General features: G+C 47.0%; 18 protein-coding genes across 18 annotated transcripts; 8 read left to right on the top strand and 10 right to left on the bottom strand.

Annotated features, from left to right (window-relative positions):
• Positions 1-227: 227 nt before the first annotated feature.
• On the top strand, positions 228-1,931 carry OGAPHI_007402 (uncharacterized protein; the record flags this gene model as incomplete). The annotated part of the gene is made up of 1 exon (XM_046208795.1): positions 228-1,931. The coding sequence occupies one exon, from the start codon at positions 228-230 to the stop codon at positions 1,929-1,931; it is 1,704 nt and encodes a 567-aa protein (XP_046057908.1).
• OGAPHI_007399 (uncharacterized protein) lies at positions 1,418-4,398 on the bottom strand (the record flags this gene model as incomplete). The annotated part of the gene is made up of 2 exons (XM_046208791.1): positions 1,418-1,689; positions 1,995-4,398. The coding sequence occupies 2 exons, from the start codon at positions 4,396-4,398 to the stop codon at positions 1,418-1,420; spliced, it is 2,676 nt and encodes an 891-aa protein (XP_046057905.1).
• OGAPHI_007401 (uncharacterized protein) lies at positions 2,372-2,668 on the top strand (the record flags this gene model as incomplete). Its single annotated transcript, XM_046208794.1, has 1 exon — positions 2,372-2,668. One exon carries the CDS (start codon positions 2,372-2,374, stop codon positions 2,666-2,668), a length of 297 nt encoding a protein of 98 aa, XP_046057907.1.
• OGAPHI_007400 (uncharacterized protein) lies at positions 3,149-4,066 on the top strand (the record flags this gene model as incomplete). Its single annotated transcript, XM_046208792.1, has 2 exons — positions 3,149-3,321; positions 3,616-4,066. 2 exons carry the CDS (start codon positions 3,149-3,151, stop codon positions 4,064-4,066), a joined length of 624 nt encoding a protein of 207 aa, XP_046057906.1.
• Positions 4,399-4,469: 71 nt separating the features above from the next.
• OGAPHI_007398 (uncharacterized protein) lies at positions 4,470-4,911 on the bottom strand (the record flags this gene model as incomplete). The annotated part of the gene is made up of 2 exons (XM_046208790.1): positions 4,470-4,670; positions 4,855-4,911. The coding sequence occupies 2 exons, from the start codon at positions 4,909-4,911 to the stop codon at positions 4,470-4,472; spliced, it is 258 nt and encodes an 85-aa protein (XP_046057904.1).
• Positions 4,912-4,946: 35 nt separating this feature from the next.
• On the bottom strand, positions 4,947-5,273 carry OGAPHI_007397 (uncharacterized protein; the record flags this gene model as incomplete). Its single annotated transcript, XM_046208789.1, has 1 exon — positions 4,947-5,273. One exon carries the CDS (start codon positions 5,271-5,273, stop codon positions 4,947-4,949), a length of 327 nt encoding a protein of 108 aa, XP_046057903.1.
• Positions 4,950-5,945, top strand: OGAPHI_007396 (uncharacterized protein; the record flags this gene model as incomplete). The annotated part of the gene is made up of 1 exon (XM_046208788.1): positions 4,950-5,945. The coding sequence occupies one exon, from the start codon at positions 4,950-4,952 to the stop codon at positions 5,943-5,945; it is 996 nt and encodes a 331-aa protein (XP_046057902.1).
• Positions 5,946-5,958: 13 nt separating this feature from the next.
• OGAPHI_007394 (uncharacterized protein) lies at positions 5,959-8,655 on the bottom strand (the record flags this gene model as incomplete). The annotated part of the gene is made up of 1 exon (XM_046208786.1): positions 5,959-8,655. The coding sequence occupies one exon, from the start codon at positions 8,653-8,655 to the stop codon at positions 5,959-5,961; it is 2,697 nt and encodes an 898-aa protein (XP_046057900.1).
• On the top strand, positions 7,399-8,443 carry OGAPHI_007395 (uncharacterized protein; the record flags this gene model as incomplete). The annotated part of the gene is made up of 4 exons (XM_046208787.1): positions 7,399-7,532; positions 7,678-7,785; positions 7,891-8,163; positions 8,269-8,443. The coding sequence occupies 4 exons, from the start codon at positions 7,399-7,401 to the stop codon at positions 8,441-8,443; spliced, it is 690 nt and encodes a 229-aa protein (XP_046057901.1).
• A 136-nt stretch (positions 8,656-8,791) lies between the features above and the next one.
• OGAPHI_007393 (uncharacterized protein) lies at positions 8,792-13,324 on the bottom strand (the record flags this gene model as incomplete). The annotated part of the gene is made up of 1 exon (XM_046208785.1): positions 8,792-13,324. The coding sequence occupies one exon, from the start codon at positions 13,322-13,324 to the stop codon at positions 8,792-8,794; it is 4,533 nt and encodes a 1,510-aa protein (XP_046057899.1).
• An 83-nt stretch (positions 13,325-13,407) lies between these two features.
• On the bottom strand, positions 13,408-16,503 carry OGAPHI_007391 (uncharacterized protein; the record flags this gene model as incomplete). The annotated part of the gene is made up of 1 exon (XM_046208783.1): positions 13,408-16,503. One exon carries the CDS (start codon positions 16,501-16,503, stop codon positions 13,408-13,410), a length of 3,096 nt encoding a protein of 1,031 aa, XP_046057897.1.
• OGAPHI_007392 (uncharacterized protein) lies at positions 13,706-14,491 on the top strand (the record flags this gene model as incomplete). The annotated part of the gene is made up of 2 exons (XM_046208784.1): positions 13,706-13,815; positions 13,912-14,491. 2 exons carry the CDS (start codon positions 13,706-13,708, stop codon positions 14,489-14,491), a joined length of 690 nt encoding a protein of 229 aa, XP_046057898.1.
• An 89-nt stretch (positions 16,504-16,592) lies between the features above and the next one.
• Positions 16,593-18,179, bottom strand: OGAPHI_007390 (uncharacterized protein; the record flags this gene model as incomplete). The annotated part of the gene is made up of 1 exon (XM_046208780.1): positions 16,593-18,179. One exon carries the CDS (start codon positions 18,177-18,179, stop codon positions 16,593-16,595), a length of 1,587 nt encoding a protein of 528 aa, XP_046057896.1.
• Positions 18,180-18,261: 82 nt separating this feature from the next.
• Positions 18,262-18,486, bottom strand: OGAPHI_007389 (uncharacterized protein; the record flags this gene model as incomplete). Its single annotated transcript, XM_046208779.1, has 1 exon — positions 18,262-18,486. The coding sequence occupies one exon, from the start codon at positions 18,484-18,486 to the stop codon at positions 18,262-18,264; it is 225 nt and encodes a 74-aa protein (XP_046057895.1).
• Positions 18,487-18,581: 95 nt separating this feature from the next.
• On the bottom strand, positions 18,582-21,050 carry OGAPHI_007387 (uncharacterized protein; the record flags this gene model as incomplete). The annotated part of the gene is made up of 1 exon (XM_046208777.1): positions 18,582-21,050. The coding sequence occupies one exon, from the start codon at positions 21,048-21,050 to the stop codon at positions 18,582-18,584; it is 2,469 nt and encodes an 822-aa protein (XP_046057893.1).
• OGAPHI_007388 (uncharacterized protein) lies at positions 19,576-20,013 on the top strand (the record flags this gene model as incomplete). The annotated part of the gene is made up of 1 exon (XM_046208778.1): positions 19,576-20,013. The coding sequence occupies one exon, from the start codon at positions 19,576-19,578 to the stop codon at positions 20,011-20,013; it is 438 nt and encodes a 145-aa protein (XP_046057894.1).
• A 480-nt stretch (positions 21,051-21,530) lies between the features above and the next one.
• On the top strand, positions 21,531-24,206 carry OGAPHI_007386 (uncharacterized protein; the record flags this gene model as incomplete). Its single annotated transcript, XM_046208776.1, has 1 exon — positions 21,531-24,206. The coding sequence occupies one exon, from the start codon at positions 21,531-21,533 to the stop codon at positions 24,204-24,206; it is 2,676 nt and encodes an 891-aa protein (XP_046057892.1).
• Positions 24,203-25,600, bottom strand: OGAPHI_007385 (uncharacterized protein; the record flags this gene model as incomplete). Its single annotated transcript, XM_046208775.1, has 1 exon — positions 24,203-25,600. The coding sequence occupies one exon, from the start codon at positions 25,598-25,600 to the stop codon at positions 24,203-24,205; it is 1,398 nt and encodes a 465-aa protein (XP_046057891.1).
• Between the last annotated feature and the right edge of the window lie 86 nt (positions 25,601-25,686).

The following is a 25,686-nucleotide window of genomic DNA, read 5'->3' as shown; positions in this document are numbered from 1 at the left end:
AGAAATACCAAGTTCAACTTGTTATATGATGCATGAGACGTTACGGTGTTAGCTATCAGTTCCTTGCACATACATAGAGATGTAAGCGAGAGTAATGGAAAAAAAGCAAAAACTTGTATTAACAAATGCGTTATGTAATCATATTTTACCGGGACCCTAATAAACGTCTGTTTGGGAAATATGTAAATATACATTTAAAACGAATTTGATTCCAATTTGCTTTTTTCATGGACCATCTATACTCGCGTAACTTCTGGTCGACAGACGATTCAGCATCTTCGTTCCTGCTTGGGCACTTCCACGCAGGGTCCAAGACCGCAGACTCGGTGCTGGCTTTCTATAAAGAACGGATAGCCATTGAGGAAGAATATGGCAAACGGCTGAGCTCGTTGGCTCGCAAGTATGACCTTGGCAAGAACGAGATGGACAGCACGTTCAAAAACAGCATGGAAGCCCTCACAGATGAAACCACTCAGCTTGCAAACAGCCACTATACGCAAGCAAACAGAATTGCAACCGATGTTTATAATCCGCTGGAAGAATATCTTACCGAACGCAAATCTCGCGGTAAAGCGTTGGAGACGGGAATTGCCAAACTTGTCAAACACAGACGCCATCTGGAGTCCAAGGTGGAACTTGCACGGAAGAAGTATGAGGCCCATTGGATCAAGATCAACAACTATAAAACAGAGCAGATTCTGATGGACGAGACTGAGGCATATCGCACACAAATGAAGGTCAACAAGATGGTGGAACAGATGAGTGTTGAACGCGCGGAATACCGTGAAATGGTGGATGAGTACAACAACATGTTGGATGTATGGAAAAACGAGTGGTTCTCCTGCTGTGAGACGTTGCAGTCCATGGAGGAGGAAAAAATTAAAACCATCAAGGCCAACGTTTGGGAGTACGCAAACACCGTCAGCTCGACCTGTATCACTGACGACCAAAGCTGTGAAAATATCCGTTTGAGTCTGGAGAAATGTTCTTACCGGGCAGACGTTTCTGCCTTCGTTGACGAGTTCAAAACAGGTAAAACCATGGCTTCACCAATCGAGTTCATTGACTATGCGCATGGAAGTGTTCCTCAAAGAAAAGGCGGCATTCAAACAGTCGACCTGAGCAGCATTCCAAAGATCTCGGCACAAAGAGAGCAGCGCGAACGCAAGAAGGTGCCACCTCCAAAGCCAACTGAAACACAACAGGTCCAATTTGATCTCATTGACAGACGTGAGGAGACTTTCAAACAGCTCCAAGAAGAAGCCCAGCAGGAGGCGTCCCAGATGTCCCAAATGCGTACAAGCAATGCCACCGGGTCAGAGCACAACTCTCACAACGTCTTTTCTGATTACTCAGACGAAACAACAGCTTCCAGTGCACATGAAGACCCATTCAAACAATCAAAACAGGAGTCCACCTACTCCAATCCATTGTTACATTCCATGCTCTCAGACAGGCCAACAGAACCTATCCGTCTTGGAAAGTTCAATATCTTTGGCAAGTCGGAACAGCCTGTGAATCCGTTGGAGGCATATTTAAGCGACCTCAAGTTGGGTGGAAACGGAAGCATGTCAAAGTTCCGTGAATCGATGCAAATTAGCGACGAGCCAAAGCTTGAAACAACCAACGACAAAAGAATCACCTCAATAACAAGAAACAGCTCCATGAGAAAGTCCAAGTCGTCCACAACTCTGAAAGGAAAATTTGTTAATCAAACAAACCTGCCATCCAGATCGTCAGAAGGATTCCCTGTTCTCAAATATTGTCGTGCCCAGTATTCGTATACTGCGAGTATCGAACAGGAGCTCTCCTTCAAAAAACGTGATATTCTAATGATCTTGCACCAACAGCCAGACGGCTGGTGGTTTGCAGAAAACGTCAACACTGGTGATTCCGGCCTTGCCCCAAGTAACTATCTCGTTGATATGTAAATTAAACGATTCCACTGACTTTTCTAGCATAAATGTAGGCTGTCACTGCAAACACAAGCATACTGAAACAGATGCTCCAGAACCAAGTCAAACCAGGAGAGTCTTGACCGGGAACAATACAATTCATTCCCCATAATCCGGTAACAACGTTCAGCGGAAGCACGATCGAACCAAGAATGGTGATCTTTCCCAATATGTCGTTCATATCATTGTTCACCTTGGTCATGTCGATATTGATTTGGGCGAGGTAGTTGGAATGAGACCGTGCGAGAAGCTTTTCGTAGTGATTCAAACTCTGTACCATGGTAACTATGTGATCCTGGATATCACCAAGATACATTCCAATCTCAGACCTTGGTGCAACCTCCCACCGCTCGTTGCATCTCTTGGAAAATCCCTTGATCACATCTGCCTTGAAACCGAGAAGTCGGAGTAGAGACATGACCCTTCTGCGACAATCCCCAATACGACGCAGCATGTCTCCTTTCCGTTTCCAGCTCAAAATTCTAGTGTCCTGTGAAGAAGATGATGAAGCCGATGACTTTGACTTCCACGAAAATAGCGACGACTTATCCACAGTCGATGTTCGTCTCTTAAGTTTCAGCCAAACCTTCTCCTCCTCTTCATCACTTTCACTGTCAGAGTCGTCGTCAGAGTCTACTCCGCTCTGCATTACCAATATTGTGTCTTCAATAGCGTTCACCTCGTCTTCAATACTTTCGATCAATGGAGCATAAGCGTCGGTAATGTCGTCAATAAGAGCATATCCAATCCAGTCCGGAGTCACACTCAAGTAATCCTTAAGCAACCGGATTCTGCGACGAACATTCACTGGATGAGGAGTTGGTTTCGAGTGGAAGGTGATCACACCATCCCTGAACACTATTATGTACATGTTGAGAGGTTCCAAATCGCCGTTCTTCTTTTTCTTCTTTCCACCTTCTCGTTTCTTGGAAATCATAGAAGGAGCCCGTTGTTTGTCGAGCTCGTGAGCAGATCCTTTCCTTTGCAGGAGCTGGCTTAACGTACGGCGATACCAAGCTTTCTTACGCTGCTTGCTTGAAACGCTCTCGTCATCAGACATGGTAGACGATCCCAACGCTCTCTCTAATGCTTTTTTCCTATTATGGTGTTCTTGAACCACGTCAAAGGAGGTGAAACACACAAGATAGTAGTCCTTGAATAGTTCCACCTTTTCTCTGGTCTCTCCCATGAAAATGTCCTCTGTCGTCAATGGGTGGATGCTGAAAGCCTTGGAAAGTACTTTCATCTCTTCCTCGGTAGGATTAAGAACGTCTAGCCAAAATGGGGGCACTTCAGACGCAGAGCTGCTACTCTCTGCAATTATCGAAGGTGTTGGTGTGGACGTTCCCGAGACTCTTGGTTTGAGGTTCGCTTGAGACGGTTGGGTAGTAGCAATGTATGGTGTCTGGTGGCCATGCTCGGCCGAATAGCGTCCAAAAAGATCACCCAAGGAATATTTGTTCTGAACAAGCCCAGAGATGTTAGATGCGTGGATGGTGTTCTCCAAGTCCTCTCTGAAATAGGTGAATCTGAGACTTTTTGGCTGGCTAATTTCTTCAATCTCGGTTGTCATGTGTTTAGAGTCGCCCCAGGGAACAACCCTGCGAGGCCTAAGCCTTCCATTGAGTATATCCCTTTCACTTTCATTTTGAACAAAAAGGGGCTCTGTTTCTCCTGGTTCAACGTTTGAGACCAACGGATACTGGAAATTGATCCGGTCCTCTGTTCCGTTTGCAGAGGACTGCTGCGACAGAGCAGTGGATGCCTCTGTGATTTTTTTGAACTCTTCCAGCTCTTCGTCGACGAACTGCTGTAGAACAGAGATATCAGGCCAAACCTTGCGCTTTCCAGCTTCATCCAGACTCTCCACGGGGAAACAAACGTCGTCCAGAGAAGAGGCGTTGGACGATCTCCTAGAAGACGGATTAGACGAGCCGTACACTGAGTTTGACTCCTCGTCCTCGTCTCCAGAACCGTACGAATCGGAGTTAGGGTCATCCTTGTATGGAGATGTTGGGGAAGAGGACCGTTTCAAAGTCGATTCGAACGGATTTTCGGTTTTATATTGGACTCCGCTCAAAGAATGGTTTTGCTTGAGGGCATTATTATAGCTTTTGAATTTCTGGAACTTGGACTCTCTCACCTCGTCCAACGAGTTGTACTTGTGTCTTGGAGACGACGAGCTCAAACTTCCCGATGCCAAGACCTTATTTAGTCGAGTTCGAGGATGGTCCATCGAAACAGCAGGAGCACTGATACTTGGACCCCTTTTCCGCGGATGCGAACGTCTTGGAGCAGAAACACTGACAGAGTGTCTTCGATGGTCGATCACAGGATCATACCCAACAGACGAATCTGAAGATACGTCGTTCTGGATCACGCCAAAGGCGTCGGTCTCTGTTTCAAAATCCTTGCTGGATCGCCGATTCGAAGTGCCACTCATAGCAAACAAGAGAAAAAGATTCTGACATTTTAGATACCAAATACTGATTAGATAACCACCTAATTAGGAATTTATTCTTGTGACGTTTCGTCTGACGTTTGTTGTTCTGACTTAACCGCGGCGGGGGAATCTTGGTCCTCGTCTTCGCTATCGACCACCTTTTCCTCGCTCTTAAACTTCTTGGTCTCTGGTTCTAGTCGAGCTATGGACTGGTCAATGTCGTCAACAAGACCGCGCAAAATTGCCCATTGTTCCTCCGTCAGCGAGATTCCCTGAAGTTAGTCGTGTTATCGTATAACTTACCTTGGATCCAGGCAGCCAATTGCCGTCCTTCTGGTAATACTCTCTGATATCGATCAGCGTTGCTCCGCGGAACTTGCGAACGGTAACACGTCTTTTCTCGGTGCCAAGCTGCCGTTAGTCGCGTTCTGGCGTCTAATATACGCGCCAACCTACCTCGTGCTGGAATTCCGCGCCATTGGATTCCTCAATTGCCCTTTTCCCCTTTGCCATTTAACTTTTTTCGATCACAAATTATTTCTCAATTATTAATGTCCATCCCAAAAGTCTCTGGCAAGTTGCAGGATATCTCGCCGCTCATTCTGGGCGGTGCAACCTTCAACACCCAGTACAATGACGACCCATACTCGATGAAGATCGAGGATCTTTTGTACGCGGCGTTCCAGAACAATATCAACGCAATTGACACTTCTCCTTATTACGGGCCTTCTGAACAACTCATTGGCGACGCTCTCCAGAACTTGCACAAACGAGGCAAAATCGCCAGAGACAACTACTACTTGTGCACTAAGGTCGGTCGGATTCAGCTGGACGATTTCGACTACTCCCCGGACTGGATCACCAAGTCCGTCCATCGGTCCCTAGAGAGATTTAACACGACTTACCTGGACGTGGTTTATCTTCACGATATCGAGTTTGTTGAGGAGCGGGGCATTTTTGCTGCTCTAGAACGTCTTATGGAGCTCAAGAGCCAAGGTTTCATCCGTAACGTGGGTATTTCTGGCTACCCTGTCCCGTTCTTGTACCATATCTGCTCCACCAGTGCTTCTCATCCAAAGATCGGGAAACTGGACCTTGTTCTTAGCTACTCCAACATGTGTCTGCAAAACACGTCCCTGTTGGACTGGTATGACAAGTTCATGGCCACTGGTATCCAGTTGTTGAACAACGCCTCGATCCTGTCGATGTCACTGCTCCGGTCCCAGGAAACCAGATCGTTCCATCCAGCGTCGCAGGAACTCAAGGATGCATGCGCCGGTCTTGCAACCACCTTGAAACAGACCTACAATACAGAACTGGCGGAGCTGGCCACCAGATTCGCAATTAGAGAATGGCTTCCCAAGAACGGGAAGACAGTCATTGGAGTGTCCAATATTGACGAGCTCAACTCTGCTTTATCCCAATACAAGACGATCCTGGAGAAATCCAAAGACTCGCAAGATAAAGAGCTAATCGAGCTCAGTCAGAAACAGCTAGGACCTCACTTCAACGAAACGTGGAACAGCGGAATCTATAGATCATTATAATAAATTCAGCTACTTATAATTTAGATTTGGTTTCACGGAGCCTGATTCCGGCCTGGTCGATCACCAGCGAGTTTCTGTCGACGCTCCACGTTTGAAAGACCACGTTTTGGCCCGTCTTCCAGCCCAGGATCTTGAGCTTTTCTCCGGGATACACAACGTTGGTGAACCGCACCTTGATCTCGTCGAACGGCCCGTAATGGTCCTGCAACACCTTAGCACTGATTCCCATAGTTCCCAGCCCGTGGAGAATAGGACGTGGGAAGTTTCCGCCTTTGGCAAACACTGGGTCAATGTGCAACGGATTGAAGTCTCCATTTAGACGGTATAGAGCAGCCTGGTCTGTGAACGTTTGATAGAACCCTTCAAAATCAGGCTTTCCTGAGCTTTGGAAGCTGTTCTTCAAGAAAGGAATGTTTCGCTTATTCAACAGCTGGTCCTTGCCCGTGCTAGACTCCCCGTTTCTGATAAAGTAAGATCCTTGGTTGTAAATCACCAACTCGTTGTTCTTGTCGTACGTCTCATAGCTCTGGATCACGAGACTGTTCTTCTTGCCATTCTTGTGCTTGTTGAATACTGCAACGGGCGTTGACTTGGTCTCGAGTCGTCCAGACGTTGGAATCGGCTTGGCGATCTTTAAATAGTGCTCTCCATGGAGAAGCTTTGTTATATCAAAGTTCTTGACCAGGTCGCTGAAATCGAACGAGTCCTCGCCGTTGTTCAGCACAGGAACAACTCCAAACGTCGGAATGGCCTGGAAGTCATCGTCGTTCTCGTACACGTATTTCAGCTCGTTCGCGTGGCTTCCAACAGACAAATTGTACAAGATCACGTCGCGGTGGTCATAAGTGTAGCCATCATCCTTTGGTTTGTCGTCATTGCTTTCCTCCTCGTCTTCGTCCTCGTCTTCGTCCTCATCTTCATCGCCGCCACCAACACTATCCAGGATAGCCATAGCAGACTCTGATGGAGAAGCAGGATGCGTGCCGTTGCTAAAATCAGTGATCTCCTTCCAATGACTCTTGACAAACTCGGGAGTTATATTCTCGTCATGAGAAACGGCCCCTGAAGCTCGCTGCCACCGCGTGTTTCCAACCCATCCGGCACCAACCTCAAATAGCTCGCCCGTCACCTTTAGCTCGTCGCTGCCCAACAGCACCACAAACGGAGACACCTGTTCAACACCAAACTTGTTCAGCTCGTTCTTCTGGAAAATTGTGCGTGTCATCGACGTCTCTGCATGCGGAGCCACCGCGTTACAGCTGATATTGGCTTTGGCTCCCTCTCTAGCCAGACTCCGTGTAAACGACAACACCGCGGCCTTGGCAGCAGAATAGTTTGCCTGGCCAAAGTTCCCGTAGATGCCCGAGGTCGAGGTGAAGTTGATGATCTTGCCCGACTTCTTTTCCTGGAAAATCGGCCACACAAGCTTGCACAGCTTGAACGTGGCAACCAGATGGATGTTGATCACGTGATCCCACTCCTGCTGCGACATCTTGGCAAACGAGCGGTCTCTGAGAATACCTGCGTTATTGACGAGGATGTCCACGGTTCCAAAAGAGTCGATAGCCGTCTTCACAATCTTGTCCGGTTCGACGAACACGTCGTGGCGAGACCCGACAGCCGTACCTCCGGCCTTTTCTATCTCTTGCACCACCTGAGACGGGTCTTTGAAATCGTTCACCACCACTTTTGCTCCGTACTTGGCAAAGAACAAAGCGTGGCTGCGTCCCAGTCCGGCACCAGCTCCCGTCACTATGACCACCTTGTCTTTAAGCGACGTGATCTTGGTGCTACCTTGGTCGTTGGCCGGCAGCTTGGACGATTGCTCAATGATGCGATTGTAATCGTTCAACTGTGTTGGGTGCTGCGGGTTTTCAAAGTCAGTGATCTCTGGGTACCTGTTCAATATTGCTTCTGGAGTGAAAGACTCGTCTGGCTTGAACAGAGCACCTTCGCTCCGTTCCCAGCGGATCTGCGCAAACAGGCCAGCCGCAACCTCGAAGATCGAGCCCGAGCAGTCGCAGTCCACAGAACTCAGATACAAAACTAGCGGCGCAACTTTTTCCGGTAGCAGTCTTTGCAACACGTCAGGAGGCATCACCGTTTCTGTCATTCTCGACTTGGCAAGCGGAGCAATCGCGTTCACCTTGATGTTGTACTTTGCGCCTTCTCTGGCAAGTGTCTCAGCAAGACCAACCAAACCCAGCTTGGCTGCCGAGTAGTTGGTTTGGCCAAAGTTGCCATAAAGTCCGGCTGGAGAAGTGGTCATAATAACCCGGCCAAACCTCTGGTCTCTAAAGATCGGCCAACACAGCTTTGTCAGCCTAAACGCTCCGTTGAGATGCACGTCTAAAACCGCTTGGAAATCCTTCTCTGACATGTTCTTGAACGACGAGTCTTTCAAGATTCCAGCATTGTTGATCAACACATGCACGCTTCCAAACGTGTCCACAGCCGTCTTCACAATTCCTTCCGGGTTGGTGACCACGTTATCGTAATTGGCCACAGCCTGACCGCCATTTTTCACAATCTCCTCCACCACCAAATCGGCAGCCTTGGTGGACGTTCCGGAGCCACCAAGCGTGCCCCCCAAATCGTTAACCACCACTTTGGCTCCACGCGCTCCAAAACTCAGCGCATACTGCTTACCGAGACCTCCGCCGGCCCCGGTGATAATAACAACTAGATCCTTTAATGTAACTTCGCTCATGCCAAAACTGACATCCTCCCCTCCATCTTATATACTCTTGCTCTCCTGCATGTGAAAACTAAAATGTGGGGTCCGGCAAAATAATTTGGCATTTATTTCCACGGCTGTGCTAGAAAATATTATGTACACTCTATGGTCATTCCTCGTCGGACTCCTCGTCGCTCATGTCGCTGACTTCTTCGCCGAGCGACTTGAGTTTTGTCTTCATCTCCTTGTTCTTCTCGTCCAGCTCGCTCATCAACAACATTAAGTCGTCCAGGTCTCCTTTTGGAACCATCTCCTCCAGCTTGGTCTCGGTAGACTTCAGCTTGGCCTCCAGCTCCAAAACCTGTTTCTGCAGCTGTTCTTGGTCTGTCAGCTGTTTCTTTAAACTCTCGGCCTCAGCAGCTTGAGCTTTGAGTTCGTCGTAGTCCGCAACCTTCTTCTGTAGCTCCTCATACTCAAACGCCTTCTTCTTCAGATCGTCATAGTCAGCAACCTTCTCCTTGAACTGCTCGTACTCCGAAACCTTCTTCTTGACCTCGTCGTAATCAGAAGTCTTGTTTTTGTGGTCTTCAAGGGCCTCGTAGTCTGAAGTTCTCTCCTTGTGCTTCTCCAGCTCCTTGGATTGCTCTTTTAGCTTGTCCATCTCTTTCTTCTCCTTCTTGAGATCGATCAGCTCCCGAAGTTGTTCCTTCATCTTCTGTTTCAAGGAATCAACCTCGCTGGCCTTACCAGCCAGCTCCTCCTCCTTCTGTTTGGCCTGCTTCTCAAAGTCGGCGTGTTTCTGCTTCAGGTCCTCCAGCTCCTTTTTCTGCTTGGTGGTGTCCTTATTGTGCTTAGTCTGGCTGGACGTCAAGGTCTTCACTTCGTCCTTCAGTTTCTGTACTTCGCTTTCCCTCTGGGACTCCAGCTCCCTGACCTTTTCTTCCAACCCGGTGATCTTCTCGGAATACTCCTTCACAATTGCCTCGGAGTTTCCACTCAGTAGCTCTCTTTCCTTCTCGATCTCCTTGCCCTTAGATTCAAGCTCTCCACGCAGCTTCTCCACGATCTTCTCCACATCCGAAACAGCCTGTGTCTTCAATGTCTCTTTCTCAGCCAGTTCAGACTTCAAAGATTCAATTGTCTCCGAGTGACTAGACAGATCTTTCGTGGCTTTTTCGAGTTCGGAAACTTTCTTCTTGAGCGCTTCGAGCTCCACAATCTTATCCTTCGTCTCCTTACTCAGGTCGTCTTTCTCCTTTTTCAACTGCTCTTTTTCTTTCATCAAACGACGACATTCCTCGTCTTTCGCGTCAACATTAACAGAAATCATGGATATTGTTGACTCTAGAGACTTTTTCTCCTCAGTAGCTGTGTTCTTCAGTTCGCGAGTCTCTCCCAGCTCGGCTTTCAAAGACGCGATCGTTTTTTCGCAAGCCTCCTTCTCGTTTTGAACATCAACCAACTTCTTCTGAACAGCAGATATGTCGTTCTTTGACTCGGTCAAAGACTTGATCTTCTTTTCCAAATTCTCGATCTCCGAGGCCTTTTCTTCTTGGAACTTTGCATTCTCGTCTTTCCATGCTTCTTTTTCCTTCAAGTGTGCCGCCTCGAGTTCTTCTTTCTCCCGAAGCAGCTTCTCGTGCTGCTCCTGGGCTTCTTTCTTAAACTTCTCGCTCTCTTTTCTGAGCTCGGCAAGCTGTGTCAAGGTCTGTTCATTCAGAGCCTCCAGCTCACCCTTCTGACTGGTCAATGTCATCAACTGTGATCTCAACGAGCTGGTAGACTCTTCAGATTCTTTCTTCAAAATCTCCAAACTACGGGTTGCTTCAGAATGGTTCCCACGCGAAAGCTCAACCTCTTTCTCTGTAGCCTTCAATTTAGCGACAGTTTCTTCGTAACTCTTGCGGAGGCTTCCGTAATTATCGTCTCCTCTCTTCTTCTCGGCCACGAGGCTCTTAATCTGGGATTCCAGTGAAGTAATTGTCCCTTCAAGCTGAGAAATTTGCTGCTTCAATTTCTCTTGAGCCTTGACCTGCTTGGCTGCTTCCTTTTCCATATTTTTCACGGTCTTGGTCTGGTTCTCTTTCTCTCTAGTCAACTGCATCAGCTCTCTGCTCATCTTATTAATTCCATCCTCAGCTTTGCTCTTCTGCTGATCAATGGAATTCAATCTTTCAGTGAGCTGTTTGTTCTCGATTTCCAATGTAGAAATCTTGGAAACAGCTTCCTGGTGCTGTCCCGTCAACGACCCCAAGTTCTTTTCCAGCTCTTGTTTCAACTCGGTCAATTTGGAAAAGTCTCCTGTCGTTTTGGCGTAATTACTATCAAGAAGCTCTTTGTCGTTCTGGATTTTCTCAAGCTCGGATCTGGAAGACTCAAAGTTCTTTGCCAGTTCGTCGTACTCAGAAACAAGCCGCTTGATCTCTGCCTGTTGCTTCTCGATTAACGAATCAGACTCCTCGCGCAAGCTCTTGAGACTTTCCGATAATTTCAAGCAGTCGTTCTGCACCGTCTCGAATGCTTCAAAACTAAGAGTTTCCAGCGGATCAAAAGAAGGATCGTGCCCCACAGCACCTCTCAGTCGCCTTGAGTTGTCCTTGACTAGTTTGACAAATATGCCATCGAAATACACCTGAGGCAGACCCGTGTCGTCTCTTTCCGGTGTCAGTAAATCTTCATCATCAAAGTTCACAAACGCATCGCTCTTCTCAAACTGTTGGACTTTTAAGCTAAAAGCGTGCTCACCAATACGACTCTTGAGCAGTAAATTCAGCTGCTGTCTGCCAACGGGCGAGCTTTTTCTTGAAAATTCGTAAACGATAGCCAGCAAAATGACAATTATTCCTTGCACCAGCTGGTTCTCGTTGCTTGACTCCACCAAATGGGCCAGAAGTTGATCCAAGATCGACGGATCGTGCAAGAAAAGATCAACAGCCTTGAAGTTCTCCCAGAGCCAGACACTAAGAAGCATAGAGTACGCAATTGAGACACGGGGATCTTTGAACCGCAAACTCGAGCACAATGCTTGTCCAATTGCCTCGATGATATTCAGCACGTCCTCGTTGGCACTGGCGTTTCCAATCTGAATGGTCATGGCTAGTTCGCGTCCTTCTGAGTAGTCCTCAAACACGTAGAGCAGAATCAAGCTTGCAAACCAAACCTTGTACGGGTTCAGTTGCAGCTCGCTATCGACGTTTATGAGGGTTTCGAACAAGTTGGCGCCAGTGAGACTTACAGACGGACTTCTGCTTTCTCCGTTCTCTTCGGCAGCACCGTTGGCCCCGTTGGTTTCTTCTTCGGAAGACTGTCCAGATTCTTCGTCTTCTTCATCCTCGCTATTAGGAACACCGTTCATTTTGTTGAATTCATACTTCTGATCCTTTAAGAACGCATACTTTGCGTCTTCGTTGTCCATAAAGTAAGCATGCAAAACCATCGCCGAAGCCATTCTAAGATCAAACAGATGTACAGAGTTGGCATACAAACTCCAATGGAGCAGCGCGTCTATCACTGGAACCACCTCCTCCATCCTTTGTGCGGCTGCAGGCAGGGTAGGGTCTAAGTATGGGACGTCTATCTGTGAGAATTGAAGCTGGATCTCCGAGTTGGATCTTATGATGTCTGCAGTTGTTAACAAAGAATGGACCCGAACAATATTCGGAACACTGAGAGAGAAAACCAGTCGCAAAATGAGCATGAGCACGTCAGACTTGACCAGACCCAATTGGGCCTGAGCAATGGCTTCCACTCCATCAGCAACAAATAATCGACAGGTATCGAGCGTGGTGATCAAGTTCTGAAGTCTCTGCTCGTTCCAGACAAACGGCCCTAATTCGCTCTCGGAAAGCGGTTGGTTCAGAAATTCGGCCAGTTTGTACATGCAGTTTGTCTCGACAAAGAATTTCTGGTTGCTGGCGTTGTATCTAAGCAAGTTCGAGATTAAAGACAGACAATCCTGAACAACGATGTTACCTTCTATTCCTCCTTCTTCCTCGATGATTTTGTACAGTTTATCGAACGTGTTCTCGAACACCACCAGTTTCTGTATGTTGAAGTTGTCTTTGACCACTCCCATCAGAAGTAAAATAGCTTCGTTCCTTATTGGCTCATACGGATCGTCAAGTACCTGACACAGCTTCGAGATCGCCAACGGCGACTTGAGGATCAGCTCTTTGGTTCTGATGGGACGAGTAGAGCACAGAGCCTGTAATAACTGCAACGAGTACAATTTGATATGGATATCGTTAACCTCGACAAGATCCACCAATATATCGAAACTCTTGACCGACTGCGTTAGCTCGTCAAAAATCCACAGCGAAAACTGGTCAGTGACGTTCTCCATCAACAAGCTGGGCGACGGATACTTTCCATTTTTCAGTCGACTCTGCTGGCTAATCCAGCTTCTTGTTCTATCTTCGTCGCCCTCGCCGCGAATAAACAGGATCAACAATGTCTCCAAAACAGCCTTCACAATGTCGAGATCCAGCACGTCTTTATGGAGAGTGGAAACAAGGCTCTTGAGCCCATTTGCAATGACTATCTCTCGGTATTGTCTACTGAACGATTTGAGTCCGAGAACAGCGGCACGCCGGTCAGTGAGCAAAGTGGAATGCGAAAGACGATCCACCAAGGTGGTAATTGAGTCGTTCACCTCCTTTTCGCTCGCGCTGGGCGTGCTCATAAAGTTCTGAAGAAGCTCCATATCCTGTTTATTTTACATTAACCGTGCATAACTTATTTTTTAAACCTTTGGCGTGGACACACCTCACACCGGGCTCCATGGGCTCACAGACCAAGCTTGCTTCCAAGCAGCCCCTTGATGGCCTGGGACTTTGTATCTGAGACGAAATTGTCGAAGTTATCGTTCATGTCGTTCATATAGTCGTCGACGCGGTCGTTGGCAGTGTCGAGCCGGTTCTGCGCCAGATTCGTCCATCTGGAGATGCTCTTGGTCACTGACGAAACGTTCAATGGTGCAACCGGTTTTTCTGTCAGTCCCGGGTGCTGGTGCAGGGCGTTAGGGTCGTAGTACTTTGGCTTCGACACGCCCATCAACGTGTGGTTTGACGGATTGTACGGAGAAATGTTCCACGCTAGTTCGTACTCTGGCTTCGTCGAACTGGCAGGACGATCCCTGCCAACCAGCAGGCTGTACAGTCTCGAATATGTCAACGACGATGTTCCCTTGACAAAGTAGTTTGTCGTTGGTCGGTAAGGAATTAGGACGTTCTGCAAGAATAAGATGTCGTCCCCATTGATAGTCTCCAGAGATAACACTGGTTGACGAAGACCCATAATATTGACCAGTGCGGCCTCCGTGGCATTGATTCTCAAAAACACGTCTCCCAATGGAAGCACAGAGCTCTGTGATACAAGTTTTGGATCAACTCTATACGGGATGCGCATGTTTGTCAGTTCTGACAAGGACGGAATGGAATACACCACAAACTTCTTGGACGCTCCCAGAATTGCAACCAGACAAAAGGCAACATTACCTTTTTGGGTTTTCGTTCCTGTGATCCCCACCTTGGACAATTCTCCCTTGCCGAACGTCTTGTGGGCCATCTTGGAGCCGTTCTTCACTATCCTCACGTCGCTGGAGGAAGCCGTAATGATGCTCAGCGGAACACGGTCTGCGGAAACGGGCGAGTTCACATGTCTAATACTGGCTGTTGCTGGACGTCCGGTGTCTGAATTGATTGGGATGATTTCTGTGATTTCTCCGTCGTTGGAGTCGAGCTGGTCGATCAGCCGCAACGAAAATCTGCCAGAGTTAGTGATCTCAAACGTTAAAAGCCGACCAATTCTTGTTCCAACCAACATCACCAAACCAGGCTGGCCATACGCGAACTCAATGGAGGTCGGATAAATGGCTAATGATAGTCCATCGTCCACCAACTGATGGTTGAAAATAACAGCATTGATTCTGCGGTCAACCACAATCAGCTGTCCCGACTCGTATCCAATTCCCACAAATCCGATATTACTATTGCACAGCGCAGTCACCTTCCCGTATCCCATGCTCTTAATCAAGACTTTGGGCAAAAACCCTTTTTTCAGGTCTCTTGGAGCTCTGTCGCTGATATCTATAATTTGCTTCTCAGCTTTAGTAGACGAGAGCTCCAACGAACTCATCCGTCTGTTCAGGTCTCCCTCGGTGGGCTGGAAGTTTTTGTTTTGTTGGTAACTGAATAGTAGCACGTCGTCGTTGTACATGCTGCACGAGATTTCCAGCTGCTCTGGTGCAAAGGAGACGCGAGAAATGGAGAACTGTGGAGAGTCGTCCAGCAGAATCCGCGAGATGTCGATCTCAAACGCCTTGGAACTATCCAATTCCCCCTCCGAGGAGCTCCAAATGCGAATGTAGCCGTTCTCGTGTCCAGAAATGATCACCGAACCAACGTCTGCTTTGTACTTTGGCCGACCAGGAATACCTCCCTTCAAAACGCTCTGCTGCTTCGTCTGTGTATCTATTATCCCATTCAAAACCTTCTTGTCAATAAAAGACGAGGACGAGTAAGTGATTTTCGGATTCAGCCACGATATCGTAGACGGGAACAAGTTCGCCCTAAAAGATAGGTTTCCAGTTGGGTAATTCATAAACTTCAAAGACCCGTCGCTGAGCGTCAGCGCGATCAATTTCGGTCCGTGGTTGCCATCGTAATACGGAGACTCCTCTCCCAGTGGAACAAAATCAACAATACTTGCAGCAGCGTGAATTGCAAATATGTTTTGCTGTTTTGGCTGAGCATAATATTTGGCCATCTGAGTGTAGCTGGTCATGGAATATGATAGCATTCTCCCAAAATCCATCCGTACGATCTGGTGATACCCTTCTGTTTCATATGAGTCTCCTCCGCAGAACAACAATGACGTCTTTTCCGGATCGCTCTCGCAAAGCCATGCTGCTTTGCGGATCTTTGTCATTTTCTGACCACTATGGGATTCTCCCGATGGAGTGTCGACATAGCTGTCAAACGGCGAGCGGGCCAGGATTTGTTCTCCGGTCAGCGCGTCCCAGAAAACCAGCGAGTTGTCGTCGTGGATTGTGACCACGTGAAGTCCGTTTGGATGCCACAACGACTGGACAACGTTCGGAATGTAGTACCCGGTAGCATCGTACTTGTACGTGGCGTTTTCTCCACCAGGGGCACCACGGGGCAGTTTGTAGATAAACTCCTTCACGGCGCGATTTTCCGCCAGATTGAACTCGATCGTCATCTTTGGGTACGAAATCAGTAATGTGCCAATGTCACGCGGACTCAGCTTAATGGAGGTGACCTGAACCGAACTCTCCAGGATGAAGGTATGGTACTGTTGCTCGCGAAGAGACAAAATGGTCTCAAGCCCAGTCTCCACGTTGTACGCTTTAACTGTACCATTGTTCAGACCAACATAGATAAACTCCAAAGAATAGTCTGTCTCAAAAGCCGTGATTTGGTTATTGGCAACAATCTTGTGCAAGAGCTTTTTGGACGCGAGCGAGATCACAAATATCGTGTTGAAAGAGTCGATCGCAACCAAATAGACGCCCTTGACAAACCGCAGTCCACGTATAGCACTCGTTGTTGTCAATGTAAGTGCGAAGCCAACTCTGCTCTGACCAAATATATGGACATGGTTCAAATCGGTGACAATTGCCATCAAACTCTGCATGGGATCAAATGCCAAAGTCTTCACCTTGCCTGCAATACCATAAGTCTGTAGCTCCTCGATGGAGAAGGGAATGGTATCGAGCCCGGCCGAAATCCCAGATGCGCCTCGAGACCGTGGGAGCGAAATCGACGGCATCGATGGCATCTTGGGCGAAGTCTCCGGAGGAGCATCGATTGGACTCTTGTCACCTTTTCTGCTCAAACTTCCAAGCCTCTTCTTGAACATATTATTGTACTCGATTTACTTCCTGTCTAGACAGATTATAGATTTATTCTTTTTTTGGGGGGAAGAATGCGTACACATCCGTGCACCATCTAAAAGGACGAGTTGGCAAGCAAACTAGCTGCGCTCTTGGCATCGACCCTGGCCAGTTGATCGTTCGTATCGTCCTTCAACGAGGAGTCGGCAGATAGCGGTTCGGCGATCTCGGTCTCGAACTTCTTTTTAGGGCGCGAGTTCCACGGGTCCGAGGAGTCTCTTGAGCCAGACTCGTTTTTCGAGTTCTGCACCATCGATTCTCGGCCCAGTCTGCTCAATGACTCTGTTGGGTGGATCAGCTTGTTAGTATCCAGCAGATGCAGCTTCTTTCGCTGCTGTTGGATCTGTTGCTGAGCTATCATTTTGAAAGTTTTTCTGGCAACACCAGTCAGATACACCAAGAACTCGTCAGCCTCTAGCAGCATCTCGTAGGTCGTTCTCTTAACCTGATACTTGAGCTCCTTCTCGTAGTTGCTGGCCAGTTCGAGAGCGCGAATAGCCTCGTCGACTTTCACAGGATCGATGATAGATTTGGTCTTTAGTCTGGCGATGGTCGAATGGCGTTTCTTGGTGTTATCTTCGGCGTTCAGAAGTTCGCGCATCAAAAGATGGCGGTTGGTGAGCGATTCTTTGATATTGTAGCAGTCGTCGGTCAACAGTTGGAACAGATCTGTTAGATTTGCAGATAGACCCACTCCTTCCACTAAGTCCATTTCATTGTACAACTGCAGCACTTTGTTGAGTTTGACCCACATCTTGGACATTTCCGAGCTCTCCTCAAGCTCCTGGAACCCAGCAAGTTTGTTGTAGAAGTCTGCGTTGACATTGCAAGACGATTTCTGTAATCGAAGCAGCTTGTCCAGTTTCTCCACTATTTTCTGACTAGCAAGATAGATACTCTTGATCATTGGACGGTAAGAAGCCAATTCCTGCGAGGCGTCGTAAGGAGGTTGGAATTGCTTCAATGTGCGGCGTTTGAACCCGGTAGCCATCACAGAACTGCTGTTTGGCTTTGTTTTCGACGGGGTATAACTAAAGTCGTTCTGGTCCAAAAACAAGGTGAACTCTTGGTTTCTGATCAAAATCGGGTTCGAACACACTCTGTTGAACCACACCTGGACAGACTTGTGCAGAGTAGAAACGAATTCCGGAGACCCAACATTGTAGATTGTTGGAATAACAGGAAACGCAGGCACAAACACCTCGATATTATTATAAATCAGATACCGGTAGAGTGCCTCCAGCTCTTTGTAAGACCGTCTGACGTCTTTGTAGGTTGATTTCCTGAACCCGGGGATATTTTGGACAGAAGCAGCAAGAACGAAAACAGGGTTTTTTGCCATCTCTGACCCCCTGTTGCCAATCTCCACCACCTTGATGGCTAGCTGGAACGAACTCTTGTTCAATCGCTCAGGAAGATACCGTTTAAGGTCTTCGTCTGTTGGTTTGTGATTGAAAGGTGAATCGAGTTCTCGTGGCTGCTGCGACTGAGAGGCCTCTTCATTTCCTGAGAGCGTTGAGCTTTGTTCCTGAGGTTCTTCCGGCTCCGACGAGCCCTGTTCTGGAGGCTGGAATATCACACTGCTCTCGGCAAACGGATTGTTGTCGAAATCATCAGGCTCATAGGGAACGGCAGATGTCATTGGCACAAGTAAAACCAAATATAATTATACTTTTTGTTTCGACGCGACGAGATTATTTTACACTTAACAAAAACTCCTTTCTTTATGTTTGGACTAGGAACTCTATTTTATTGTAAGTTTGACGACATTCAACACTAACAACCTTAGTCATTCTGTTCCTGGTGAACGGAATTGCCGTTCTGAGCGAAGACCGGTTTTTGAACCGTATTGGATGGAGCACATCGTCCAGCGCAGACACCTCATACCTCGGGACGTCACCGGTGGAAGGGTCGATGGAATCCATCAAGTCGCGATTGGTCAATCTCATAGGAGCAACAAGAACGCTCTTGCGATTCCCATTAATAATAGTCAACGTGGTGGTGATTTTGTACGAATTGGTTTTGGGCTAATAAATATATTACTCTATGTATGATCCAGGCCTTCACCATCTTTGTCGGCGAAAAACTCGTTGAGAATGTGGTACTTGTCAGTATCCCAATCGTAAACGAACGACTTGTCGCCTTGATGAGTGCCGGACTGTAATTTTTTGAACATCAATATTGTGTCATAAATCAAGATGTACTGGCGGAGATTCTGAACCATCGAGACCCTTTGAGATCTGAAATTCGAAATCACCTCGTACACCATATCTGTGTCGTTGTTGCTTGTCTCCGGGTGGTTGACTATCTGGTCGATCACGGCGTCGATCGCACAGAAACATCCTGTACGGCCACATCCTGCAGAGCAGTGCACCATGATCGGAACCTTTTCCGTTTGCGTGCGCATCAGAATGTGTCTCTTGAAAGCAACAAGCGAAATCAGATCGTACGAGCTGATCATTGCTCCGTAGTCGGGCCAGGACAGAACCTGGATCTGAATAACCTCATGGACAGGCTTCTTTCCGATCTTCAATCTCAAACGTCTAACCACGTTCTCGCAATTGGAGTTTTCTGTCAACTTGATGTCGTTGGTCTCCTCCAATTGCTCAACGTGTATGAAAATTCCGTTAGACGAGTAGGTACCTGGAATCCAATACGGAGCACATTTCTCGACCTCGTTCTCCTTCTGAGCAGTCAACGATAGAATCATAGGCACCTTGTGGTCATAGACAACTTTCCAGAAATCTCCGATGGTTTCCTCCAATGGACCTTGCGAAGCAATGTAGTTGAGCTGCGAACCTGGATATCTCAAATAGGAAGCGTTAATGTAGTTTGAGTTTTGGTCCAGGTCCTCGTCTTCAGCGTCGTACTTCTGAATCTTGACTCTAGCATGCTCGTAAGGGAAGATATCCTTATATCTGTTTTTCCGTCCAAGCTCCACCCCTGCGGAAAAACTTGGGGTTTCGGGGCTGGGGGTTGCAACCGTCGAATGTCTTGATAATGCGCGGTTAAGACGTTCGACTTCTTGTAACTGTAGCATGTTGAACTTGAAGGATAATGCCGAAGCTCCGGAGTCTGAGCCAATGACCCCACTAAGCCATGGTGGTAACATCTTGATATCGGGCGAGCTTAAATTCGTGGAAAGATGCATGGAGAAATCGGGTCTTGTAGTCAGGAACTCTTCGTGCTGTCTTGATTTGAAAGTTGGTTTGCTTGCATTGTCAGGGAGTAAGAAGTGCGAAAGGCCATGTGACACTGGAGACTTGTCTTTGAAAAATCTCGGTTTTTTCGCGGAAGAAGCGTTGGACGATGTGGACGATGATGGCGAAGGTAAAGAAACGGTAACAGATGGCGGTGGAGACAGTAAATCTTGTTTTGGTATCATCATTACTTTTGGCATGGAGGCAGAAGTACCCGACTCCAAGCAGGAGGGGTACAATTCCTGGAACTTTGAAAAGCCTCCTTCCAGAACATAAATTGGTGCATTCCAGGTTGCAGATTTAGCAAACTTAGCGGCCAGATTGCTCACTGAGAGCGAAGCAGACTCGGTGGAGTCTGTTGAATTATCGTAAAAAATCAGCACCGGTAGGTTTTCCGGGCTTCTCTTGAGGTAGTTTGTGAACAGAGCTTTTTCGTCCGATGTAAGCGTAGCGATGCATCTATCCAATGTGAATGTTGATCTCTTCAGTAAAGTAGAGGGAAGGCAAAGGTTGACTGCGCCGGTGATGTGGGACTTGCAATAGTCTTGGAACGGTCTAACGTCCACGACCAGCAGGTTGGGTAAGCCGTCTTCGTTGACGACTCCCTTCCAGTCCTCTATGCGTCTGAAGGCGTCTTCGGACGAAGTCAACGAGCATCCTTGTGGTAGGGAATACTTGATGTCTTTAAATCTGCTCGGTCTCTGTGTGACTGGATCGGTGTTGGTTAGGTATTTTTTCAGCGAAAGGGACGAAGGAATGTGATTTGGGGCGCTGCTTGGACCAGGTGGTGTTTCGACTTGATTGGCGTCAGTTCTGTCGGCCGCACTGTTGTGAACCTCCTTCAGGGCAAACCGGGGCTGAGCGGTTGACTGGTGGGACATTTGATAAATTTCACTTTTCGTAGAGCGATGGCATTTTGCTTTCACCGGAGTGGGTTCCTGAGATTTGGATTTTTCGGGAACGTCGTCCTCCTCTTCCTCTTCTTTGATCTTGAGGGACATGAGTTGTGGAGGTTCGTAGAGGGTGTCTGTGCTTGCTATTGACGGGTTTCTTGCGCCGGGGTGGTGCGACGAGTCAACAGAGCTATCAACAAGCGTTGAGTCCGAACCCAACGAGGAGACCGAATTGGCGCATTTTCTGTGATCGCGGAGATTTGCCTTGTAGTTCTCGTTCAAAGAGCTCAGCGGCATTGGACGTGATGTGTGTTTCTGAGGCGTGGACGAGTTGGACTGGTCTGAAACATAGTCAGTTTCGCCAGATTGTTTCGCCGTGTTTGGAAACGAAAAATTGGGTGAGCTGGTCAACGATGACATCTGGCGATCTGACCCTTGACCCTTTGGTATAAATAAAGGAAGTTAATCGCTAAATCTGATACGTCAGTGTACTAATTTTAATTTTCAAAGGCAACAAAAAAGAAAGGGCCTTATAAAAAAGATCCTGTTTTTAAAGGCCAGCCTCTTGCCCTAGCGGTGTCTCAAAATGTTTTTCTCTTGGCTGCAGTACCTGTAGTTATTTTTTAAAATTTAATAGGCGGATGATGTAATTCCGCGTTGGCCAGCCCGCCTGGTATGTTCTCTGTGCTATTTTTGTTTTTCAAAAACTCGAGGCTAATAGCGCTGACTTGCAGATTTGGGCAACCGCTCAAAACCCGAAAATAGAAACATCACCTGCAACCTGTCGAAAAAAAACGTGTTTCGCGGGCGCGAGAGCATCTCTACACCACACCTTAAACCAAGTGAAAGTTTAAAAAGTTAACTAACCCTGTTTGCTAGGTGCTTAAACTTATTCTCTCTATGACAGGTTCTGCCGGAGCAGGCTCGACTGCTCCCGTCAAGTCTCCATTATCAAATAGGCTCTCTGTGCTGCGAAATAAGTCGCCCCCTGACCCCCAGGAATCAGAGCTTAACCACGTTCCCCTCCCGTCTTCCCCCTCTGACGGATCTCACTGGGGTATATCAAAATTTGGGTTTGCCTTGAAAAAAACAGATAGCAGCGACACACAGTCCTACAGCGACCATAGTGATGAGAAGCGCAGTCTCATGAGCATCATCAGTAGGGTACGCAAGTTGTCCAGGACCAGCTCAGACGATAGCGACTATGATCCCAAGCCGGAGTTAAAACAGGAGCCGAAACCAGAACCGAAGCTGGATTATCAGAATGACGAATTATTCTCTGCTCCTCTCGATAAGAAGACCATCCCAAGAGAACTGATCGACCAAGGAATTGAGATGCTGAGAGTCACTCATAAGAAAAAAATAAAGAGGTGCTTCCGTTTAGACCTTGACACAAACCATCTTAGATGGAATAACAAAATTTCCTCGTTTCTGGAGATCGACAAGATCAAGTCTATTAGAACGGGGGATGATGCTCGTAACTACAGAGAAGAGTTCAAGGTTTCGTCGGATTACAAGGATTTGTGGATCACTATCATTTATTACAAAGACTCCAAGTTGAACAATATCAAGGCTTTGCACATGATTGCGCCAGGAAAACACGAGTACGACACGTTTGTCACTACTTTGAGCAATCTGGTTTACTACAAGCACCAAATGGAAAGTATTAATGGTCTGTTCACTAATTTGCACTGGAATAATAAAGATTCAGAAAACGAGCACTTGTCGTTCGAGGGAGTACGCAAACTCGTCTCGAAACTGCATGTCCACGTCAGCACGGACAACCTGAACATGCTCTTCAACCATGCAGATAAACAACATAAGGGATATTTGAACTTTGACGATTTCAAAGAGTTTGTCAAGAGTTTAAGAGATCGCAAGGAGCTGAAACAAATATTCATGCAACAGGCACGTACAGTGGCTGACAAGTTGACTTTTGAAGAGTTTTCCAACTTTCTTGTTGAAGTGCAAAAGGAGTCGCTCACTTACTCGCAAGCAGAGCACATATTTCTCCGGTTCTCAAAGTCCAAGACGTATTTGGATTTCGACGAGTTTGCAAATTATCTCTCAAGCTCGTATGCTGCTCCATATCTTCAGATAAACGAGACATATACTCGTCCTTTGAACGAATATTTCATCTCGTCTTCGCATAACACATATCTTCTTGGCAAACAGGTAAATGGGACGGCTTCCATAGAGGGATATATTCGTGCTTTGCAACGTGGATGTCGGAGTATTGAAATTGACTTGTGGGACAGTATTGGTGGACCGGTTGTGACACACGGAAGAACGTTTTCAAGCTCTGTTGATTTCCAGCTCGTTGTTGAAACAATCCGCAAATACTCGTTCATCACCTCTCCTTATCCTGTGATCATATCATTAGAAGTCCGCTGCAGTATTGAGAATCAGTTGCTCGCAGCCAGAATTCTCAAGGATGTTTTGCAAGACCAACTTCTTATGTATCCGGTTGATTCTCCAAATGATGTTCTTCCCTCTCCTGAGCAATTGAAACACAAAGTGCTACTCAAAGTGAAGAAGATCACTCAAAGCTCATCGACCGTTGATAGCATGTCTTCTTCACTATCTTCATTTAGTGAAGACGGATCATCGATCTCGAAAATTGTTCCGAAGAAGAAAAAGACTGTGAACTTGTCTCCTGAACTTGGCGATCTTGCCATCTACGTGATTGGAGCCAAGTTCAGAAACTTCTCTCTTCCCGAATCAAAAACGTTCAATCATTGTTTCTCCTTTAGTGATAAGGCATTAATCAAAATGTCCAAAGAGGAAACCAAACTGGCAGCGATCTTCAAACACAACGCCAAATTCCTCATGAGAATATACCCTTCTATCTATCGATTCAGCTCAAATAACTTTAATCCGATCTTCTTCTGGGAGCTCGGTTGCCAATTGGTAGCAACCAACTGGCAAATATACGACCTGGGCCAGCAATTTAATGAAACGCTCTTCAACGTTGGCTCCAACTCAGGATACGTTTTGAAACCATCATGTCTGCGGGTCAAGAACCCGAAAATTCAGAACAAAGAGCAGCTGGCCTGCTTGGAATTCAATCGCCTTAAATATTTGTCCGTCGACTTGATCTCATGCCAGCAGCTTCCAAAACCTAAAGATATCAAATGCGAAACGTTTGATGCCTTTTTGGAATTGGAAGTCTACTCTGGAGACGTTATCGAGGCACAAATGACATCGCTCTCCAAAAGTCAAGGAACTTACACCCTTCCCGATAGAAGTTCATCGCGAAGATCACTAATTGACCACCTGTTTGAGTCGAATGAACCTTCTGCTGTTTTCAAGTCGCCATTGGAGATCCAGAACGGATTCAATCCGATCTGGAACCAAAAGTGTTCACTAAAGTATCTCACCAACGAAGTGGATTTTGTGTTTTTGCGGTTCCTGGTGAAATGCAACCATGAAAACTCTGAAAAGCTGATCGGAACACACACTTGCAAACTTGAATATCTAAAGCAGGGCTACAGACATTTACCTTTGTACGACTTACAAGGCGAGGAGTTCATATATTCGACACTATTTATTAAGGTGAGTCACGGTGAGGCTTAGAAGAAAGACATGATATCGTCCTCTTTGTCCTCCTTTGGTGCGGTGGTCGTTGACCGTTCGCTTCCCGCACGCAGTTCACGTCTAATTTCTGGACCAATCTCACGGTGTCCACGCTGTCTCACCACCTCCATCAGGAAATCGCGCTGGTCTTCGGTGATATCATTCTTATACCGTTGTGCGAATGCCAAAAATGCTTTGTGCCAGACCAATGGCATTGGAGGAGATTGTGCGAGACGTCTTTGCTCAGCGATCTCTGTGGCGTCGTCCAAAATGATGTCGTTCTTGTTCTGGTCTGTGATCACACGGAATCTCATGAAATAAAGCACCAAGTCATCGATGGTTTGGTATGGCAATGCATACTTTTTCTCAACAAGAATTCTGATAAAAACAGTGGTTGCAGGGTTGAATTCTTGTTCCAAAAGCCACGAGAGTGCAACAGATGAGTGCTGGACAGGGACAGAACACTTTGTCAAAACTGATCCCACGATCATTGCCTCCCTTGTTGTGCATCCTTCTTGGATCAATGGGAACAGGAATCCACGGAAGAAAGCTGCTGGTTTATAAAGACTCTTCTTCAAGGACCGATAGAGATGGTAATTAAGTTTATGTTCGTCACTCTCTTCGATGTCCTGTCTAATTCTTGGATATAGTACCAAATTGACGAACCTCTCCGCTTTATTAGCAGTCAAGTTAGAAACGAACAATCTCGTGGCCTCGTAAACCACTTGAGGAGTCCATGCTTCTGGGTTGGTGACGAAAATCAAATCTTCCCAGTTCTTGATACTTGGGAGCACTTTGAATAGTTTTGGCAGTTTTCCGTTTCTCCAATGATGCAAACTTTGTCCGACTTTTTCGTAAGCCTCTATCACCCGCGGTGGGAGGAAAACTTTGTCCTGTGGTCTTTCTGTCTGTTCGGTCTTGGTCTGTTTGGTCTCTTCCAGTTTGGCCATAATTTTGTCTGCAAGGTTGAAACTGCCAAAAGCGTTGTCTCCTGACTTGAAGTATGAATCAAAAAGCTTGGCTTCCTCTTCGTCGATCTCTTCGACTTCGTCGTCATCGTAGTATTCGTCTTCACCTTCGTCTGTCATGTCTTCGTAAGCCGCATCCGCGTCCGAATCGTCGGACTCGGGAGAGATCATCTGGAATCTTGGTTTCTCCGCAACCTTGATGTGGTTCTCTTCGCTCTCAATTTCTTCCTGCTGTTCTCTAGCGAGCTTCAGAATTCTACGGGACGCAGCAGCGTCAAGAACTTGTTCGTCGTCAAAGTCCTCATCATCGTTCTTGGACTGTTTGGACCGTTTACCCGTACTCAAGGTCCCGGTCTCAGTGATGTCCTTGTACAAAGGCTTGTGCCGGATCTTGTCCTTGCTGTCCTTGGTACTGATCTTACCCATATTGATACACCGAAAAATATTTTAAAAAATTAGAAAAAAATTTAATTAGGAAATTGTGGCCCGTTTTGTCAATGGCAGAATTTTAT

Source organism: Ogataea philodendri, assembly GCF_020536065.1.
Source record: "Ogataea philodendri strain CBS6075 chromosome Unknown scaffold12, whole genome shotgun sequence".
Lineage (NCBI taxonomy): Eukaryota > Fungi > Ascomycota > Pichiomycetes > Pichiales > Pichiaceae > Ogataea > Ogataea philodendri.
Note: the sequence above shows the minus strand (reverse complement) of the source record. Positions and strands in the feature narration are given on the sequence as shown.